Source organism: Trichinella spiralis, assembly GCF_000181795.1.
Source record: "Trichinella spiralis strain ISS 195 chromosome Unknown Scfld4, whole genome shotgun sequence".
Classification (NCBI taxonomy): domain Eukaryota; kingdom Metazoa; phylum Nematoda; class Enoplea; order Trichinellida; family Trichinellidae; genus Trichinella; species Trichinella spiralis.
Genome location: NW_003526943.1, coordinates 588,003 through 608,287, shown reverse-complemented (window position 1 = coordinate 608,287; position 20,285 = coordinate 588,003). Strand labels below are relative to the sequence as shown.

Below are 20,285 nucleotides of genomic sequence, written 5' to 3'. Positions count from 1 at the left end.
GGAGTGCCAGCAAGAGAGGCGCGGCGCCAATTCGTGACGAATTCAAAAAAATCAATCATAATAAGCATTCAGTTGCTGAAGGGAAAATAAGTTCGCACTAATAAAGTTTTACGCTTAGTTTGCGAACGTGAAAAACAAAAAAAAGCGAAAATTTCTTTAAGTAGCTACTGCTTTTAGAAGTTAATAAGCAAAAGATGAAATGAAATGAGAAGAAAAAATAATAATAAGCATATCATCATGCTGCATTATTGTAAAAATTAAAAGAAAAATTTCCAACCCTACATTCAGCAATGAATATTATATTTCATAAAGGCATTCGGCAAAATGACAAAAAGATAAACCTTTTTGAATGAGAAGAAAAAATAAATATATCAATTCCATGAGCAGGATGATGGATCAGAATCTCGCTCGGTTCAATTAAATGAAAATTTTTATATACCACATATATTATACATAGAAAACAATCAGTTCCACTTGATCTTTCTTTTTCTACACCGTCTGGCGGTTCACCACTGCTTACATTGAAGTAAATTGTTTTATGCTTCTTCTTCTTCTTCTGCATTTTTTCTTTCATAACCGAGCTTATTAATATTTTTGTCATTTTACTTTTTTCTCAATAAATTGGTGGCCTCGGAGCATTTCTCTTTGTCGCCCGAGAAAGCTGACGCAGGTGCCGAAATTCCGGAGGTAATGGTAAATTTGAAATTGGTTTAAAATGAAAACGATTTTGAAATTCTAAAAAAGAAATATTAACTTTTACAAAACAAACTGTAAATAATTTGAAAAACAAAATTACCATGCGTCAACGAATCACCACGTGGTGGTGGTGGTGGAACATTCGTCACCACTTTTCCACCTCAAAAGAAAATAACAATAATTTACAATTCACTCGTCAATTCAAACAAAATATGCATACGTGATACTTGATTTTCACATTAAAATATTTTTTCAATTCAAATAAATCCAATTACCAATTATCGTAAAGAGCAATTAAATAAATATACTGCTCACTTTTACACAATACATCAACAGTAGAGCAGAGAGTGCAATCAAATTACCGTCAGAATAAGTAAAACTTGAACACTCTCAAAGTATACTGTTTTCTTAATGACCTAGTTTTTCACTATAGATAAAATAAAAATTAAGAACTTTTGAAAAAATTTTTGAACATTAAAAAAAAATTAAACAACTACTCCAGCGAAATTCAACTAGAAAATCGAATTAACCAACATTATTATTACTTATCGTTATATCACCACTTCGAAATTTTTTAATTCAAATAATTGTTCAAAATAACAAACGTGACAGATATAACAGAAATAATTAATGAAATTACCGTAAGAATTTCTTTGAGTTATGCTGTTGGCTTGTTTAGACTTTTCAACAGCTACAGTTGGCGGAGGAGGCGGAGCAATGTCAGGACGCGGAGGTGGCATCGGACGATTAACAGGAGGAAAGTATGTACCTGCACCACGTTGTGTGGCTGGTGCAACTGGCACCGGCTTGTTATCACTGTCTTGATATAACGTAGAGCTGACATTATCTGCTTTAATCAAATCGGCCAGATTCTAAAAACAACAACAACAAAAATAACAATAATTACTATTATTACATTAAATTTCACAAGAAATTCAATACCTCAGAACTGTTCGACCTGACTAATGCTTTGACGTTAACGCTAACTTGGTTAGGTTTGAGCGTCCGAAATTTTTCAGGCATATTTCTACGCTGTTCAATCGAAGGCTTACGACTTGGGGGTTTAGCTGGCAGCGGTGGTTTATTACTACTACTACTATTATTATTATTATTACTACTATTACTAATATTGCTGTTGTTTTGAAAAGAACCGTGCGGCAAAGTTCCACTACTGTAACTGTGACCGGACAAGCGTTTCGAAGATGCTTGCTGCTGACCAATCGTTGATGCACTTTTGGCAGCATGCAGGGAACCATTTTGGGGCATCTGAAGTTTCTCCCTCAAAGCTTTCACCGAGACACCGCTCAAATCGGCTGGCTTCTGCGCATCATTAGATGAACACACTTCGCCGGCAACAAAACGCAATGACGGCTTATTTGGATTTGGAACCGGCTTCACCGATACAGAAGGTGCTTTCATGCGCAATTTTTGTGCCAACTCTGATTCGATTGTAGAAACCGACGCATTCAACTGACCACAACTATTTGCCTGTGATTCTTTTACACGACCAGGCGGACGTCCCATGCCATTGATCCCGGTTTCTAGAAAATTGAAATATTTTTATTCTTAATAATAATAATAATAATAATAATAATAATCAAGGTAAAAGTTTTAAAAATGTACATTATCACAGGAATGTTGTATATATTAAAAAATACAAATATAAAATAAGTATACAATGTAAGTAGATAAGAGAGAGAGAGAGAGAGATAGAACAGATATAATTAACCTGATCCAGCAGCAGTTGCCCCGTGTGATTTTTTCAATGTTCTTTCTTGTTGAGCATTGATCGCTCGATTTAGTTCCGAAGCAAAATCCAATGAGGCATTGGCTTTGGCGACTTTTGGAAAGCGGCCACTGTTTGCTGATCTGTTCGAGCTCGTTAAATTTCCACCAATATTCGATGAACCATTCGTATCAGCATTTGGGAAAGTTCGTTCACAGGCAACAACCATTGGAGCACTTCGATCATTGGTTTTCGTTGGACGCAGTCGGACTCCACCACCGCCGGCTTTTCTTATATCGGCTAACAAAGCTGATCGGTCAACGGATGGTGTGCCTCTGCTTGTGGCTCCTGATTTGAGCAACGGGGGAGGAGGTGGAGGAGCCGACGACTGACCAACAGGTGGAGGAATCGGGGGCGGAGCCATCGCCTTGCCAACCAGTCAGCCAGCACTCGCCCTACGCAATGTTACCGTACTAACCAATCCTAGATATTCAAAAAATAATAATAAATTTCCTTTAAAAAATATCAAATCATTTATTTCTTCTATTTTATCACCCACCAACTAACTACACGTTAAAAAAACTATCCCCTCTAACTTTATTTCCAATCATTCACAACACTACATTTGCATGAGAATATATTCAAAACGCCTTGAACAGAATAAAAAAATTATTCATTTTTTTTAATATAGAAATTTTTAAAACAAAACTCATTAATATCTTGGAATTGGGTAATATTATTACTACACACATATACAGCTATTCAACTCATTCACTGAAATCTGTGCAACTGTTTGCTAGTTTACAATCAAAAATTACACCCATTCGATTTGTAAATATAAAATCGCGTGCATGAGATGGCTAGAATTTGAAAAACATGCATCACACAGAATGCACACAACCTTGTTCGTGTGCCTCTTGAAATGCTTCAATTCAAACCTGTTCCAAATCAAAACTGACCAACACCAACTGATTTAAATTTTATGTTCAAAATTTTCGTTATTCTATCAAATTCTACATTACACTAAGTGCAAAAAATAACATCTCATTTGCTTGTATAAATAAGCATACAAAATTTTCAAAAAAAAATTGATAAATCAAATGTGCATCAATGACAATTTAACTAATGAAATATTCACAATAATTTAAAATAATGCTATATTTCTCTCTTGAATTTCATTACATGACAAATTGAAAAGTAGATGAACAATATAATATATAAACAATAACATACGTAAGCGATAAAAAGTAATCTCGTGATACAATAGTTAACAACGAAGAAAAGTACACACACGCAACAGCAGATCGTTTAAAATATCACAGTCACATGGTTGAAGATGTTACTCTCTGTCAAACAACTAAATACATAGTTTACAATGAAAACAACGTTACCAAAACTTGCTCTCGACAACTGCTTGTCAATATACTAATCGTATGAGAAACGTTTACATGAAAACATCATTAGGTCTAATAATAATGACAACAGCATCATTATGAATATCTACACTGAAATGCAAAACATTTCAACCAATGATTAATTAATTGTGCAGCAAGTCAAAACCTATACAACATCTTTTTTTTTCAAATCATCCAAAATAACTATCATTCATCAAAAATAAATAAAATAAACAATCAGTAAACATACTTCATTATGAATGGAAAAAAATAGATAAGCAAAACGTTGCATTTGTTGAAAATTTTCTGCAAAATTCAATGGAAAAGCACTGACGATAGTTGAAATACCTCGCAATCGCGAAGCTTCCTTGTAAATAAAAACCAACACAATCTGAGAAAACAATTAAGAAAATAATAAAAACCAATAATAGATAAGTATTTTGCACAGCTTGTTTCACTGCTTAAATGATATCGAATGAAATAAAATTACACCTCTTCTAATAAACAGATTGATTAAATTACTCCATAATGAAAACGATCAACACCTCTGCCATAATGCAATACCAACAACAGATAAAAGTAAAAGCACAACTGTCTATAGAACAAAAAAGAAAGCCTAACTAAAAACGTGAATTCAAAAAAATACACATCAACTTAAAAAATAAATTAATAAAACTTTCTCAAATTATCTCATTAAAAACTTAATAAAAATATGATAAAAATGTTTCTTTTACAAAAGAGAAATCGAAATAAAACAATTGTCATGAAACATTACACATTTTAATAAAATTAGAAAATAACGCATAACAAACCAACACTTTTATTTAAAAAAAACTTACAACAAGACAGCAACTTACAACTGAAATTCGCAATTTACAATGTATTTTTAAATTTCAATAGAGCAAAATTTATTTTTAAAATGCTTAAGAAAAATTTACTTTAATAAAGAAGCAGTTACGGCCACTCGAAGGCACATAAATGACTATCCAAGTAAAGAAATTAGTGTGATAAAATGTTTACCCAGTACCTTTGCAAATTTATGCTACAAAGTAATAAACTTTTCGAGAATTTCATTAAGGAAATTTAAATTATAAAACAACCAAAAAGTCCTCATTAATAAGGTAAAATATAAAAGCTATTACTGCACAGTGTTGTCTTCTGTACTGTAATCAAGATCAAAGAAGCATAAATTATTAATCAAACATATAATTTAAATAAAAAAATAAAAATAAACAAATAAAAACAAAAATTATCTTATATTTCGACATAGAAATTATTTTCTTAGCAATCTGCGTTTTAAATTTATAAATAAACCCAAATAAAGACAAATCAATGCCATCTTCAGAGATGGAAAATAAAAGCACCGTGCACCTAAATAATGGCAAGTATAATTTTTTTTATTTATAATTAAAATTATTATTGATTTTTTATAATTAACAATGTTGTTCTTGTTCAATTTATACTCAATAAATCAACATTGATTTAAGGTGATTTTTATATAATGTGAGCATGTTTTATACACATCTGATAAATCTTTAAGAATTATTGTACTTCAAACATTTAGAAATTAAATTAATTATGTTTAATTTTAAAAGTAAAAAATATCAAAACTAATTATTTTTTATTTAAAATTCCTTTCATGGAACAGTTTTGATATTTTTCATACTTATTTTGTTGCTAAACACAATAAAATATTTTAAATCAATAATAATTAACAAAAATTGATAATAAATATTTTAAAACATGTTTTATTAAGTATAAAATAAATGTTTATTACGTTGTACATTTTTAACGGAAGTACAGTAATCTTTGCAAATTCCTAAAATTTTGTATTAAAAATAATTTTAAATTTAAAAATAATTGTAAATAAAGCATAATATTTTTTTATTAAGTGCGCTTATGCAAAATTTCATTTATTTTAGATATTTATTAATAATGTACAGTATGATATTCATCAATAAATATGCTCAAGTACCATTATCATTGTTTATCACTATAGCATTGTTAAGAGTTTATATTCTAGATTTTTGTTAACACGTCGGTTGTTTTTCTTCGTTTTGCCCGTTTGCGGCTTGGGTTGGAAGTACAAAAAGAAATATCTTAAGATTACAGCAGTAAAATGCGAATTAATGTGTACTGTTAGCGTAATATTGTGAAATAACTGATGCGGTATGTTGTGAATTTGTTATGCTATTATTTTATTATGTTGCATTATGTTTCAGTAGTTAAACATGACTTTTCTTCCCGAATGTTTATTAACTACTTGGAGCCCAACCCCGGTCAGCTGGGCCAGCAAGAGACGATATCATATACGTAAAGTAGAAATCAATCTTTGTAAAGAATTTTGTCGCAGTGTTTCTGGGAAACACGAAGAAAATGGCAGTTGTATTTTTTCACCCAGTTGTTCAATATTTGAATCAACGAATGTTGTTTCAGTTTCATCTGTTGAGAAGACATCCTCTTTATTTTTTTCACAGATGCATTCTCAAAAAAACAGTGAAAGTAGCAACACAGAAAGTGGGTATAATTCACTCCTGAGCGATTTTTCTTGCGATGACTCATCAATATATCTGAAGAATGGGAATTTTTGCATGCCGAAATGTTTGAAATCTCCATCCCCAGATCAGTTGCCTATGCCACCTACTCAGTGGGTGTCAGCCAATTAATTATGGGTCGTTGGAGTATTTTCTTTGTACAAAAACATATTTCGCATTTTGCTTAATATTTTTGTTATATGTGTATTTTTCACTTTTTGAAGATGTAAATATGTTCATGCACGAACACTTTACATCAGCACTTTTTTCGAATTTTCCCGGTCTGTAATATCCGTGTTACAGAACATGCTCTTTTACCTCTTTTGTTTATTTTCTTGTTTCTGATTTACTTTTTGTTTGGGGTTTTTTAACCCCTGCCTTTAGCTGTACATTGTATAGCTATTAACCCGGCTCAAGGTCACACACTTGGGCAAATCCTGGCAAGCGCGTCCAAGTCGCGGGGGTGGATATTGTTAATATTCTTTGAATATTAACAAGAACTAAGTTTTGTCAGGGACCTAATTTCGCGAGGGATAACGCGAAAAATATTTGTTATGTTGATTTAATAAACTGATACCTTCACATAACTTTAATGTTGAAATTGGGTCGCTTATGACAAATTTCTATATGAAATCAACTCGTTTTCAACTAGGAAACTGAAGTTATTTATAACATGTATTAAATTACGTATCACGTTATGCTGAAAAACAGATTTAAAAAGTTTAAGTCTTCAATCAAGTTTATCAAAGAAGGCACCATTCCAAAATGTTTTTTGTTTCATTGCTTCGCTGACATTTACATGATCATATGGACAGTGACGACAACTTCGACCACAGCATTCACCATTTAACAACAGAGATGTGACTGTTAAGACAAATAATTTCGTTTTTGGATCCGTATAAAATAGATGATGATTTTTCACCGCACTCCAATGAGCTTGAACAATATCTCTTGAAAGAGGATCAAGTTTTATATAATCGTTGTAGCTTATTTGGCATTTATCCATCGCTAATTTCCACATATTGTAAGGAAGCCTTATCGTTTTACCATCTTTTTTCTGTTCTTCGATTACCTTGAGAGCATGATTTATTATATCCTTTTCATCGCGTACGTGTAATTTCATTGGCAGTTTTCTATCTTTTTCAACAAACAGTAATGGAACGCTTGTTTTAGACAAGTTGCTCGATTGAACGTTCTCCGAATTACCATCACTTTCAAAACAATACGAAACTGTGTTTAACCTGAAAATTTGTTTTAAATATTTTCGCTGTAAAATGAAATAAAGTAAAATAAAATGAACACAATCGTTTTCATTGTTAGTCAGATGAATGAATAGCTATTTTAGTAAAATTCAGGTTGAAAGCATATTCTCATTCAAGTTCACTGAGCCAGTGGGTAGTTTTCACTTAAAGACAATCTTTACAAATGAATATTACATACAATATATTATATAATATAAAATTAATGTAAGAGTTTATCGTTTATCAAAGTTCCTCAAAAAAGCTTTCAATTTAAACCATACCAATTAATTTTAAGTAGTTTTCTGATCGTATACTTTTCTTTAAATGCACAACAAAAAGAACTGTGCATACTTGACACAGTATCTATAAAAAACAATTTTTTATTACAGTTTTCAAGAAAACAGAAATTCCGAAAATCAGGTTTAGACGTAAAAGTTCAATTTCACAAGTTACGCCAACAGTAATACATATTTTATACTCCACGCAATGGTTTCAATTTTAAAGATGTTAAACGATAAAGATTTTCAAGTAAAAATTATTGTAAAAGTACATTATTAAAAGTGAATTTTATGATAAAGATACCACGTAAGTTTTTATGTCATTAACAGGATTGGAATTTCAAAAAGATCCTTGCAAAAAATTATTCAATAAAAATAATGCATTGCATAATTTAAAACTGCTTTTATATTATTCGTAATCATTTTTAACATTTCAATGGCAAACTATTTATTTATTTATTTAGTGAAACTCATATTATTATTTAAAAATGAGCCATTTTACAATAATTGTATGGAAAAAATAAGTGATCTAATTCAATAATGTAGAAATTTTGAAAGATATTGAACTATCAAAAACAGTAAGCTGCAAGCAATCGTTAATTTTTAAACACTTGATTTTCAATTTTACATACTGTAATGTGTTATTGGTGGTTTTTGCTGCGCTAATTTTAGCCAGGCAAGTTATTCATTATTTTATATTGTAATGTCTTTTAATTATCTTGAACCTGATAATTGCAATTACCCATTCTTAACGACTGGAAGTGCGCCATTTGATACTCCAGAACAGTCGGAAAATGTTCTTGATCCATCCAAAGCAAAGGTTATTGTCTCAGTTGTTGATACTTTTTGTTTGTTTTTCACTTCTATAAATGTAAATTTTAGGTGAAACGAACGTGTCTTGCATCAAACGGTTCTTATGATGAGAAAAATACTTGCCAGAATTCATTTTCAGAGTAAGCAGCTTTTTACCATTTGTTTGCTTTAACCGATTTTTTTTAGAATTGACTTCCAGCGGGAGCAGGGTACCGCTTTCGAAAATAAGGCTGCACCAGCTGTGCAGTCTATAACGCAAACACACGATAAAGCTGCAGTTCCTGTAGTGGTTCATTGGATTAAACAGTTTCAAGTATGGTTTTGTATGTTTTTATTTCAGTTTATCATGGTAATCTTCTGTAGGAATTATCTGTGAGTGACAAATCACTTGCATTGAGCGAGTTAGTAAAGAATTGTGATCTTAATGAACTTCGTAATTTACACGATACGATTCAACCCTACTTTCAGCGTGATTTTATATCTCTTCTACCAGCTGACGTAAGTTTTTTTTGATCATTGCTTTCACATACTGCTTTTTGAGTAGCTGTTAATTTTGCAATATTTATTATTGCTATTATTATTGAATATTAATTTTTTATTTTATTTCATCTTGTTATTTAATACATTTTTGTAAATCAGATTTTCCTTTAATTTTTAACTTTCTGATAATGAAAATCTCATATTTGTAAGCATTCGTAGGCAAACATTTACTTGCATATTTATTGATTTACTCTAAGATGACTTGAAAGTTCACGCTTATTGATGTTGAAATTAGCTAAACTTTTCACATGTTTTGATGGAAGTCATTGTGCTTTTAATTTTACTTGTGGAATGTTGAATTATTGTTTCATTAAAAGTAAACTTTTTATTATTAGTTCATTTAAGCAGTTATTTCAAATGTGGTCAGTGTTACAAATTTGTTCTTTCTGTAGAAATTTTTTAATGTGAAATATAGGTGTTATTCTACTGCTTTTAATAGTCACCTATACAGTATGATTGGGCTTTGTTATGTATGTAATATGAAGTTAATGGATTTGTAGTTGTTCAAGTTAGATTGAGTGAAAATAAAGTTTATGAAAGCTATTCTGGTTACTGCTGCACATTTTTCATTTACTAAATGTTGTTGTTAGACAATGAAAAGCAAAGATTGTTGCTGTTTGATTTTCGATAGTGAAATTGTATGGAAAGTAGATTGTTTTTTAAAATAACTAGATATTTAATGATTAAAAAATATTTATTTTAGTTGTAAATTTTGTTAATTGTAAATTTTATTCAATTTTTTAATGCTTATTATTATTTGATTTTTATCGAAATTTGAAATAATTGTAAATATTAGCTTTCTTCACAAAAGAATGTTTTTTCCTTGTACAGAAGTTGGTTGTTTAAGAGTTTATTGTATTTTATTTTTTGTCGTTTTTTAGGTATCGTTGTATATTCTGAGTTTTCTTCCTCCACAAGATTTGTTGACTGCGTCGCTGACTTGCAAAAGTTGGCGAGCGTTGACTGAAGATCATTATCTTTGGAAAAATATATGCCAGCGAATGAACGTCTTTGTACCGGAGCGTGAAGAAATTCCAGTAAGCAAAAGCTCTTCGAATTCTTCTTGTCTGTGGAAGCGTTGCTATTTGCGTCATTGCGCTGTGGAATTAAATTGGCGCCGTGGTTCACCTATTCGAGAACTGTTCCTACGAGGACATGATGAACATGTGATTACTTGTTTGCAAGTTTGGAATGGTCGCATAGTTAGCGGATCTGACGACGATACTTTGAAAGTTTGGTGCACCGCTACCGGCAAGGTAATATTTAATCCCACTGTCGCATCGGATACAACTGTTGTCGTACGTTTTCAGTGTCTGTTGACTTTGACTGGCCATTCTGGTGGAGTATGGTCCAGTCAAGTGTCCGAAGATGGCAGTCGTATTGTCAGCGGTTCTACGGATCGAACAGTGAAAGTGTGGGATAGTGAAACTGGTGAATGCATTCACACGCTCTATGGCCACACATCCACTGTCCGTTGTTTGGCTTTGAAAGGGAACATGTAATTGTGAACAAAATAATCTGTATTTTTTTTCTCCTTCAGTTTAATTATTTTTTTATTGCAGACTTGTAAGCGGAAGCCGGGATTCAAATTTGCGTGTTTGGAATATTGATACTGGTGAATGTATTCGCGTTTTTTATGGACACTTGGCCGCTGTCCGTTGTGTTCAATTCGATGGAAAGCGTGTGGTCTCGGGCGCTTATGATTACACAATCAAGGTGTGGGATATTAGTACTCCATCTGATCTTCCTGTGCACACTTTGCTTGGCCATACGAATCGAGTTTATTCCTTGCAGGTATTCCTTTTTGCAGTTTGTAAAATAACGAAAATAGTTGCACTTGATTGGTATTGTTGTTTGCAGTTTGACAGTGAACGTGACCTCGTGATCTCAGGTTCGTTGGATACTTCGATTAAAGTTTGGGAAATTGTCAACGGAAGATGCATTTATACGCTAGTCGGACACCAGTCGCTCACGTCCGGTATGCAGTTGCGTGGCAATATACTGGTCAGTGGTAATGCGGATTCCACGATCAAAGTTTGGAACATAAGCAGCGGATTTTGTCTGCATACGCTTTCTGGTCCAAATCGACACCATTCCGCTGTGACCAGTTTGCAATTTTTGCCCAACGGTTTGGTGGTCTCTTCCTCAGATGACGGCTGTGTAAAACTTTGGGACGCGATCAATGGTATGATTTCATTTATTTCCATTTTTTCTCATTATCCTCCTTTGGTAAAGATGTACTTCATTTTGTCAGGTGAATTTATACGCGATTTGATACGACTGCCCAGTGGTGGGGCTGGTGGTTGCATATGGCGTCTGCGGGCTACGTCGACGTCGTTGATTTGCGCCGTGGGTTCGAGAAATGGAACTGAAGATACAAAGTTGCTTTTGCTTGATTTCAGTTTACGCAGCAAACAGGAGGATTATTGAAAAGAAAAGAAAAAAAATGTATACAAATTTAAAAATTTTGTAATATTTTTAATGATTTTAAAAGAACTTTTTTACATTTTTGCGGCAGCAGTTTTTTTACCTGTGTCGTTATATATAATCTGCGACTGGTTCGAGCAGCTCATCACCATCATCAATTAATTGAATTAATTGTCTTTATCGGTTTCTGCTTTTTTTGCTTGATCTGTTTGGCCTGAACAGGCAAATTTTCATTAATAACAACAGAATGCTTTGTTTTACCTGTTATTTATTCATTTACTTTCATTTTTACAGTTTCCTTTTTATTATATTATTGGCGTAGTGTGTGAATTTCTTTAACGTTGGCTGGGAATCTAAGCTGACGATTGTATTCATTTTATTTATTATATATATTTATTCACTTTACTTCACTTCTGAAAATGACGGATTGCATCATATTTCATGCGGGTTCATGTGAAAATTCAATAAATTAATCAGTGGTTACAATCGTTTGTTGTACGGACGAAACGAACGTTAACGTGAAATCTGGTTAACCAACCAGATTGCAGACCAAATATACAGTAGAATCCCGTTAGTACGCTCATCTGGGGGCTTGATAAAACGGACGTGCTAAGCGGTCTTAACTAAGATATTTTCAAGACAGAAAACCTTCACATGTTTTGTAGCTAGAGATATGAGATGTTCCATTTAAGGAACAGTGGGAGGTCCGTGTCCGTCATTTGAGTTTCTATGAGTCGTCTTTCTCATGCAGCATTAGCCGTAAATAATGAATAATCTAAGTTTAACAACTCTTGGGATTATAACAATTTATTGTTTTATAAAACAAAGCGAATACGCCTTATTATGGACGATGATACATTTGGAAACACTCTTTTCCTCTTTCGGCATGCAACTGAACATTACATTTGCTACATATATTCTTGGTATTCTTCCTGCACACTTTACATCTCCCTTGTGAACATTTACAAAGTGTGTGCTTGATCCCGTCCAACCGTATATGAGGGAGATGAGACATCTTCCCAGTTGGGGCTCAACGCTGCCGAACTTCATGGTCAGGCATTTCTGCTTGCAGCAAACATTGTCACCTGCCGTTGGAATTCTAAATGTGACAAAGGTCACTGCTCTACCCTGCAATGTATGCCCCAGGCAGATGGCATTTGCAAACAGTGGCCAGTACCACTTCTTCCCTCTGATGGTAGGACGGTAGACAGCCACCAAACTGTCGAGCAGATCTACACCGCCCATTCCACTGTTATAAGCTTGTATGAGATGTGGCTGCTTCACACCCATTCGTTGACATGCCACCCGCTGTTTTAACTGTGTGAAGTGGGCTATGAGTCTGCCAGTTATTGGCCACTGCGTTGTCGTGCAATTTCACGATGTACATTTAACCGTCGCAAGCGCAGTCAAATGAACCTCTCCGAAGCTTCATGAGCTCTTTGTTCGACGTCAGAAACTCAGAAGCTCCTACGGTGCGGTTCAGTCGTACTGTCATACAAAAGTCTTTTTCTATTAGCACTGCTTTACACATCGAACGATGCTTTGATCAAGCGGCTGAAGGGGACTCGTGCAATTTGATGGAAAGAAGACTACCTTCACACTCACTCAAATATGACGTGTCAGAGGGATGAACAGAAGGGCACTGGTCAATGAAAAGCAAAATTTTTGTCTCTTCGTCGACGGCATTTCCGCCATCCAACATCCGCAAAAAGGATTCAAAAATAGCCATTGTCATTCTATGAGTTACAATTTTCTGATATGTACACGGAGAGGTACGAACGATTTTTAATTAATTCATCGCGGATTTTTTGCTCTGCCTATGACCAGCGGCCGTAGCATTTCCGTTCCCTTTTCATTGCAGCACAGCAGGACAGTGGAATTTTCACCTTTGAAGGTAAGAGTTTTTTTTTGTCTGGCAATCAGTATACGGTAAAACAGACCCATCTCGTCGTCATTAAGAACGTCATCAGGGTGGTTGGTAATCGTTAAGCAGAACTTGCAATCGGTCCTTCCATGTGCCAACCGTACACGCATTAGCGCCAGCGGCTTCACCACGTACACTGCGGTATACAAGACCATGTATCTGTCTAAATCTGTTAATCCATCCATTTGATGCTTTGAAATCATCGATTCCAATCACATGTGCTAATTCGGCTGTCTCTGATCGAACAATGGTTCCATCTACCGGAAGGTTCGAGATTCGCACTTGTTTAGTAGCACTTCTTCAAGTTCTGGAAAATTTTCACCCAACCAATTGGAATACTCATGCCGCCAGCGCCACCTATCACAGACAACAATACAACTTTGTGTTCGTCACGTACCATGTTTTGTTGTATTTATATACAGTAAAATCGTTCATTCAAATTGCCGTCGTGAGTGACACCCAGTGAAACATTTACGTCATCAAAGTCCAATCACCATTACAAATTTGAACGTGCTAAGGGGGATCTCCGAGCGTGATGATCACAGGAAACTTATTACGCATGTGTTACATAAATGGAATCAGGACTTCAGAAAACCAGCGTCCAAAGAGGGAAGACGTGTTAAGCGGGAACGTGCCAACGTGATTCTACTGTATTATCAATTTATAACATTTAATATATTTTGTTCCTCTTCAAAGAGTTACTAAAATCAAACCACTATCAAATTATTATTCCTTTGCTTGAAATATTTTATTTTCTAAATTTGCGTTTTTCAAAATATCAAACAGTAAGAAACAAGAACAATTAACAGAAACAAAAGAAATTAACAAGAAAACAATAAGAAAAACAACAAAACCATTCATTAACAAAACCAACAACAGCATAATTGTTTAAAGCAAATGAAACATAAAGAAAAATATTATACACTGTACAAAAACAACATAAAACGAAAATGATGCATAAGAAACAGAACATGTATGCATCATCATGACGTTAATCGTTTATTTGAGCTAGTTATCTCGTTTATAATAGAACGATGGTCCCATCGATTTGGAGCGACGACTAGAACGAAGTCGCATCCCTGTATGAACCACTTCGTCTTCGTCTTTCTTGTCACAAATCTCATCATCATCGGACCAGATTGGTACACGTTTTGCTTCATCCTTTAAAAAGTAAACAATTAGATGAAAAAAAAATTAACAAACAATCTGACAGCTACTTTTATTTTGAATATAATCTATTAATTTAATATTAAAATAGCTGAAAAAAATATATACATAACTATAACAAACATACCTTCTTGCCCCTGTCGGTAAGAAATTTCTTCCTGTTGCTCAGTTTGAGCGTCCTGTCGAAGCCACTGTTATTCAATTCAGCTGCACGCATCACTTGAACAAATGGCTCTGTCGTGTTCATCTGAATGATTAAAAAAAATAAATGTCACAAATATAAGTAATTATGAATACCAAAAATCACCTGTTTGCGTTTGACAAGCCAGTAAAGTCGAAATTGCTCTTTGATAACCGAAATTTCTGCTTTGGTTTTATTTTTTAAAGCAGGAGAGTCCTCTGCCGATGGCAGATCAAAATTTTCTGAAGATTTGCCAGTGTTGTCGACAGTATCCGTGGAATCTTTCTGCTCGACAGGAGCATGCGCATTACAGTAAATCTGCAATTGCATCATAACAAAAACAATGCCAGTAAAATGAAAATCAAATAATAAAATATATACAAACAAACATATTTATGCATGTATGTAATTCGCTTTTGAATACAAATAGCAAAAAGCAAAAACTTACCTCAAAAAACACTTGATCTGAATTTTCGGAATTTACATTAAAACGCATAAAAGCATTTCCATTCGATGCGCATGTCACGTGAAAACGTGTTGAGCATCGTTTGTTTTGGCACTTGATGGAAGCACCGAACGAGGAGTTACAAATGCTGCAACACATCTGCTTCTTATTTTTCTAGAATTAATAATAATAATAATAATAAAATTACAAATACAAATTATTTTAAATATCAAAGAATAATAAAAAGAGCAACAGACTTTCGCCAAAGATGACATTCTTTTCAACGCTTTCTCTACTCCAGTGATAGATTCCATAGTTTCGTTGTTGCCAAAACTGATGCCAGGAATCCAAAGAGCACAACTCATGTGAAGCCATGTGGTTCCACTGGCATCGGATTTCATCAAGCCAGTCTCCGTGGGACAAAGGACGCACGACGGCATTACCCCAGTTCTTTGCATATAAATGCATCGATTGCACGTCCAGTTCCCTTCCGGCAGACTGACAATCCCATAGCAAGCCTGATGGACGGCGTTTTCACAGTTATGGCAAACAACAATTTCATTCAACTCCTTAGACGTTCCCTATAAAAATGAACAAAAATGTTGAACTGAATATCCCAAAAAACCAAAAAATTAATCACAAATCATTTTTCAAATGCAGCAGACACCAAAAAAACATTCACTTCACACTTCTTCAAAATTAATTTAAAAAAAATTCAAAATTACCAATCGACAAACATCACACACCAGCTTTTCCAACTTTGATGGCGATCGATCATTCAGACTCTCAAACTGGTAAAACCACAACAACAAATCGTTTCTCGAAAACTCCGCGTCTATATAAGAAAAAAAAAACCGAACCATAATTTAAAATAATCAAGACGCTAATCATTATTAAAAGCACTGATAAATTAACAAAAAATTTTATCGCTTCATTTGGATTAGTCAATTTCGGATTTAGTGCTGTAGTAAATGTAATCTTTCTGTAACTACCAACTATCACATCTATCACAAAATTCAGTAAATGCATTTCTATTTAATACAAACACTGATTACAACAATCAAGTACAGATTTAACCCTTCGCAGGTCAAGTAAGGTACATTTTGGACCCCACCGCTGTTTTTGGCAATTATCTCTGCCGCACTGCTTTGTTTTAGGCCGGATTTTTCTATAGCTGAATTTTATACAATTCTACACGATATGAACTTTTCCGCAAGCCCATATAATTAGTAGATCAGGAATTATAGCGGTTTTGTATTCTTGCTTCCCACCTAATCTTCCGTGATCTGGACTTTTCACCAATATTTGGAAATTAAGTCACAGCCACCCAAAAAACAATACCTGGAATCATCATTACAACAAAACCCAATACAAAGTAGACATTGCCGACCAGATAATTCGGGAGTGTACATGCAGCAGGATAACTCGTCGATGGCCACTCTGGCCGTTCATGAACATCCTGGACACTGCAGCATTGAATGTTCACGTTATACGGACTTTCATGCATTCTAACTGGATGGAAATGAGAAAAGACACCAGACGGATGTTTCTGCAGCAATTGGCGCCTGCATTGGTGCGACCGCATGTCCAGCACAGAATCAACACAATCACAAATCTACCATGCAATGTTCTGAGGGCTGCACGAACATTTGGAATCACCCGTGAACAGCTCAGAGAAAAAGAACAGTCCTCATCTTCGACTGGAAGAAAGCGTGATATATGTAGCATCTGCCCAAAAAATAATTACCAGAAAACAGATTTCCCATGCTCCTATGGGTATGCAGACAGCATGCAATTAGAGAAACATTGCATAGATGTAAAATTTATAGAAATCATGCCTGAACTAATTTAATTTGATTTTCTGACAATTATAATCATTTATATTCAGAAAATGAATAAAAATCATTTGTTTTTCAAAAAAAGCGATGCAATTAAAAAATGTATGGGGTTCATTTTGTACTCCACTTAACCGTTTGAAGTTGAAATTTCACTTGACCTGCGAAGCTTTATTAACATTTTAAAAATATATAATTAAAATGCAAATCTTGCAATCCCTTCTACGTTCTATTCGCATCTTCATAAAAAAATGTTGCTTTGCAAAATAAAATTCACATTAAAACTAAAAAGTCAAATTTCAAACTTTTCAATATTCACACAAACTTGAAACTTTCACACAAATTACAGTTTTAAGTAATGAATCTGAATAAAATAATTTTAATTATTTTTAAATATATTTATATTCATATTACAATCATTTATAAAAATAACTTTTAAAATTCACACGTAAAAATGTTTTAAAATATTAAAAGATACAGAAGACGGTGAAATGTAATTGAGATTTAACGTTTTTTTAAATTCTTGAAACTTTATGAACATTTTTTTTAATTTTTACAAAAACACAAAAAATTGAAAAAATTCAATTTTACCGAACTGCAAACTCATCTTTCTTAAAAAGACGAAATCACCTATTGACATTGCACATCGCAAATAAAATTCACTTCCATCTTCGCGGGTACTAAAATCAACAGAAACATATATCACAGTGACACACACAGTAAGTACATTTTAAATAAGATCAAAAATTAATGAACCGCAATGATAAACATTTTAAGAATTAGTAATAATGTGATAAAGTTTCTAAAATTTCACATGATAAACTAATGTAAACATGTCATTCAAATTTTAAAACAGGAAAAATTAAGTTTACATCTATAATCTGCACTTTCATTGTAAATATGATGCACAAAATAATGAAGAGATAAATTACAAGTTAATATAATTATCATAAAACAAGCATGATTTAGACAATTCAATTTTATATCAATCATATTTCATTCTGATTTTCAGTCTGTTAAAGGCTATGTTCAAAAACCATTTAAGCTAAGTCTAAAGCAGACCATTTAACCTAGACGGTTAATCTCATATATTTCAAACTTAAGTATTTAATAAATTTTAATGATTAAATCGTCGATCACTGATACAAAAGTGGCCTAGCAATCACTTCGAAACTACAGCACAACTCAAAATAATAGTGTAGAAATAAAAAAATTAATGTATTATGCTATGCCGCACTACGCATTATGCTAATGGAGATTATGCTATTGATTTTAAAGTTAACTAATTATATTAATTCGAAAAAACATATCTCTTCGCAAACATTATATGATCAACTGGACATTTACTCTTCTGCTTTACCTTCGCAGGGTCGTTCTAACACTGCCCGGTGTAACGGAAAACATTTCGTTCCTCTTCACCGGGATACTTCGTCTTTGTTTCCCTTCGGGAATGAATTCCACGGGTGTTTCGTTATATAGCGCCTTCCATCGGCTAACCACATGAAAGCAGTGTTTTAGTTCCCTTTCGGTTCTCGCCACAAACATACGACTGGTAAGGCCTTTAAAGAAGATCACAGAATCATTTTCTCCGTCAGAACTTTCATTTCTTCGCTTCCGATTCATCGCAAAATCTATAAAAGTAACAAAAATTTAAAACAAAAGATTAGACTTCATTTTTCAAAAAAAAGACTAATCAAAATACAACAAGACCGATGCGAAACGGTATAAAAAAGTGAACTGTTAACATCAACAAAAGTTGGAATGCAACAAGGATCAAAAGTTTTCGATAAATAAAGCATTTCATTCATGAAAACTACAACTATAATACTTTCCACACACTGACAGTATTCGAATAATCCTCATTAACAAACTGAAATTTCATTTATTTATTTTGCTTTATACTTACATTTGGAAAACTAATTATCGACTACAATATTTGCCATTAATCACAAAATAAATTTTTGATGCGTCAGAATTATTAATATCATTTGGACACGATGAATATTTACTATTAAATGATAAAAGCTTAAATAATAACTGATAAATGAGCTGATAATGATTCTGATTAAAAAGCTGATAACACTTAGAATAACCAAAATTTAACACATCTTCAAAACTATGTCAAACAATTATATTACATCACAACACGTATTAAAAAATATAATTCACCATGTTATAAAAACATAAATGCAAAAGAAATAATCATTCGTCAGTTTAAAAAAGATTAACTTCTAAACACTTGGTTAAACTGCACTTAACACGTCACCTACACACCCCGACAACGAAGCTAGCAAATACAGTCAGACCAAAATGAAATAAAAGTATACATTTCAATACTGTAATTGCATTTCCACAAAAAATGTAAATATTTTTGAAATCTATAAAATAAATTCATAATTTGTTTATTTTCATTTCACTAAAAAATTATAAACATTTTTTTATTATTGGAAACGTGAGAAAAAGGAAGGAAAAATTACAATACTGTAACAATTATAGTATAAATGAAAAATGGGATGTTCCCCTTCAGTCCCACTGTTCACTTATTGGTCGTTGACCACGCTATTTTACTGGACCGCCAAGATTTTGTCGGATTGGGTTTCCTTGTCTAATTGCTCATTGATTCAAATCTTTCCCTTGTGATTAGCTGTAATATTTTTTCATTTCATTGGTTCAAATATTCCATTTAGTAACTTTAATAGTAGTGACGTAACATAAAAATGGAAATATTATTTCAGGATTTTATTGTGTCTGGTTGGAGTTTCGTCATTCCTTGAAATTTTGTTTATTTAAATATATTATTTGTGGTGAAGTTTATACTTCTTCATGATCAGCATTCCCGAAAATAATTTTTATCATTATTCTCTATTTTATTGTACAAAAGTGACGTTATATCAAATGCGATAGTAATAATTCAGAAAAAACAATACATAAAACAAGTTAAATAGTGATTTTTATTTTTCACTACCCAACAGCAACAACAACAATAATAAACACATATCAGTGACGAAATAACAAAGTGTATCAGGGCGATTTCAAATTACAAATTATTGTGTGTGGATAAAGGCTAAAGACAGCCGCTTTGTT

The 20,285-nt window shown here is 33.1% G+C and overlaps 7 protein-coding genes across 7 annotated transcripts; 1 reads left to right on the top strand and 6 right to left on the bottom strand.

Annotated features, from left to right (window-relative positions):
* Window positions 1-613: 613 nt before the first annotated feature.
* Window positions 614-2,846, bottom strand: Tsp_00155 (putative WH2 motif protein). Its single transcript, XM_003375900.1, has 5 exons — window positions 2,426-2,846; window positions 1,684-2,237; window positions 1,337-1,568; window positions 797-856; window positions 614-735 (listed from the first exon to the last, which is right to left on the bottom strand). The coding sequence occupies exons 1-5, from the start codon at window positions 2,844-2,846 to the stop codon at window positions 614-616; spliced, it is 1,389 nt and encodes a 462-aa protein (XP_003375948.1).
* A 4,234-nt stretch (window positions 2,847-7,080) lies between these two features.
* On the bottom strand, window positions 7,081-7,940 carry Tsp_00156 (hypothetical protein). Its single transcript, XM_003375899.1, has 2 exons — window positions 7,873-7,940; window positions 7,081-7,591 (listed from the first exon to the last, which is right to left on the bottom strand). Exons 1-2 carry the CDS (start codon window positions 7,938-7,940, stop codon window positions 7,081-7,083), a joined length of 579 nt encoding a protein of 192 aa, XP_003375947.1.
* Window positions 7,941-8,572: 632 nt separating this feature from the next.
* Tsp_00157 (F-box/WD repeat-containing protein sel-10) lies at window positions 8,573-11,652 on the top strand. Its single transcript, XM_003375898.1, has 8 exons — window positions 8,573-8,689; window positions 8,752-8,822; window positions 8,869-8,995; window positions 9,046-9,180; window positions 10,104-10,720; window positions 10,785-11,001; window positions 11,083-11,407; window positions 11,477-11,652. Exons 1-8 carry the CDS (start codon window positions 8,573-8,575, stop codon window positions 11,650-11,652), a joined length of 1,785 nt encoding a protein of 594 aa, XP_003375946.1.
* Window positions 11,653-12,456: 804 nt separating this feature from the next.
* Tsp_00158 (putative piggyBac transposable element-derived protein 3) lies at window positions 12,457-13,384 on the bottom strand. The gene is made up of 2 exons (XM_003375897.1): window positions 13,255-13,384; window positions 12,457-12,980 (listed from the first exon to the last, which is right to left on the bottom strand). Exons 1-2 carry the CDS (start codon window positions 13,382-13,384, stop codon window positions 12,457-12,459), a joined length of 654 nt encoding a protein of 217 aa, XP_003375945.1.
* Window positions 13,385-13,443: 59 nt separating this feature from the next.
* Window positions 13,444-13,758, bottom strand: Tsp_00159 (tigger transposable element-derived protein 6). Its single transcript, XM_003375896.1, has one exon. It carries the CDS (start codon window positions 13,756-13,758, stop codon window positions 13,444-13,446), a length of 315 nt encoding a protein of 104 aa, XP_003375944.1.
* An 823-nt stretch (window positions 13,759-14,581) lies between these two features.
* Tsp_00160 (protein Jade-1) lies at window positions 14,582-16,951 on the bottom strand. Its single transcript, XM_003375895.1, has 6 exons — window positions 16,708-16,951; window positions 16,113-16,201; window positions 15,624-15,947; window positions 15,048-15,239; window positions 14,868-14,987; window positions 14,582-14,734 (listed from the first exon to the last, which is right to left on the bottom strand). The coding sequence occupies exons 1-6, from the start codon at window positions 16,949-16,951 to the stop codon at window positions 14,582-14,584; spliced, it is 1,122 nt and encodes a 373-aa protein (XP_003375943.1).
* Window positions 16,952-17,948: 997 nt separating this feature from the next.
* Window positions 17,949-18,824, bottom strand: Tsp_00161 (conserved hypothetical protein). Its single transcript, XM_003375894.1, has 2 exons — window positions 18,562-18,824; window positions 17,949-18,003 (listed from the first exon to the last, which is right to left on the bottom strand). The coding sequence occupies exons 1-2, from the start codon at window positions 18,822-18,824 to the stop codon at window positions 17,949-17,951; spliced, it is 318 nt and encodes a 105-aa protein (XP_003375942.1).
* Between the last annotated feature and the right edge of the window lie 1,461 nt (window positions 18,825-20,285).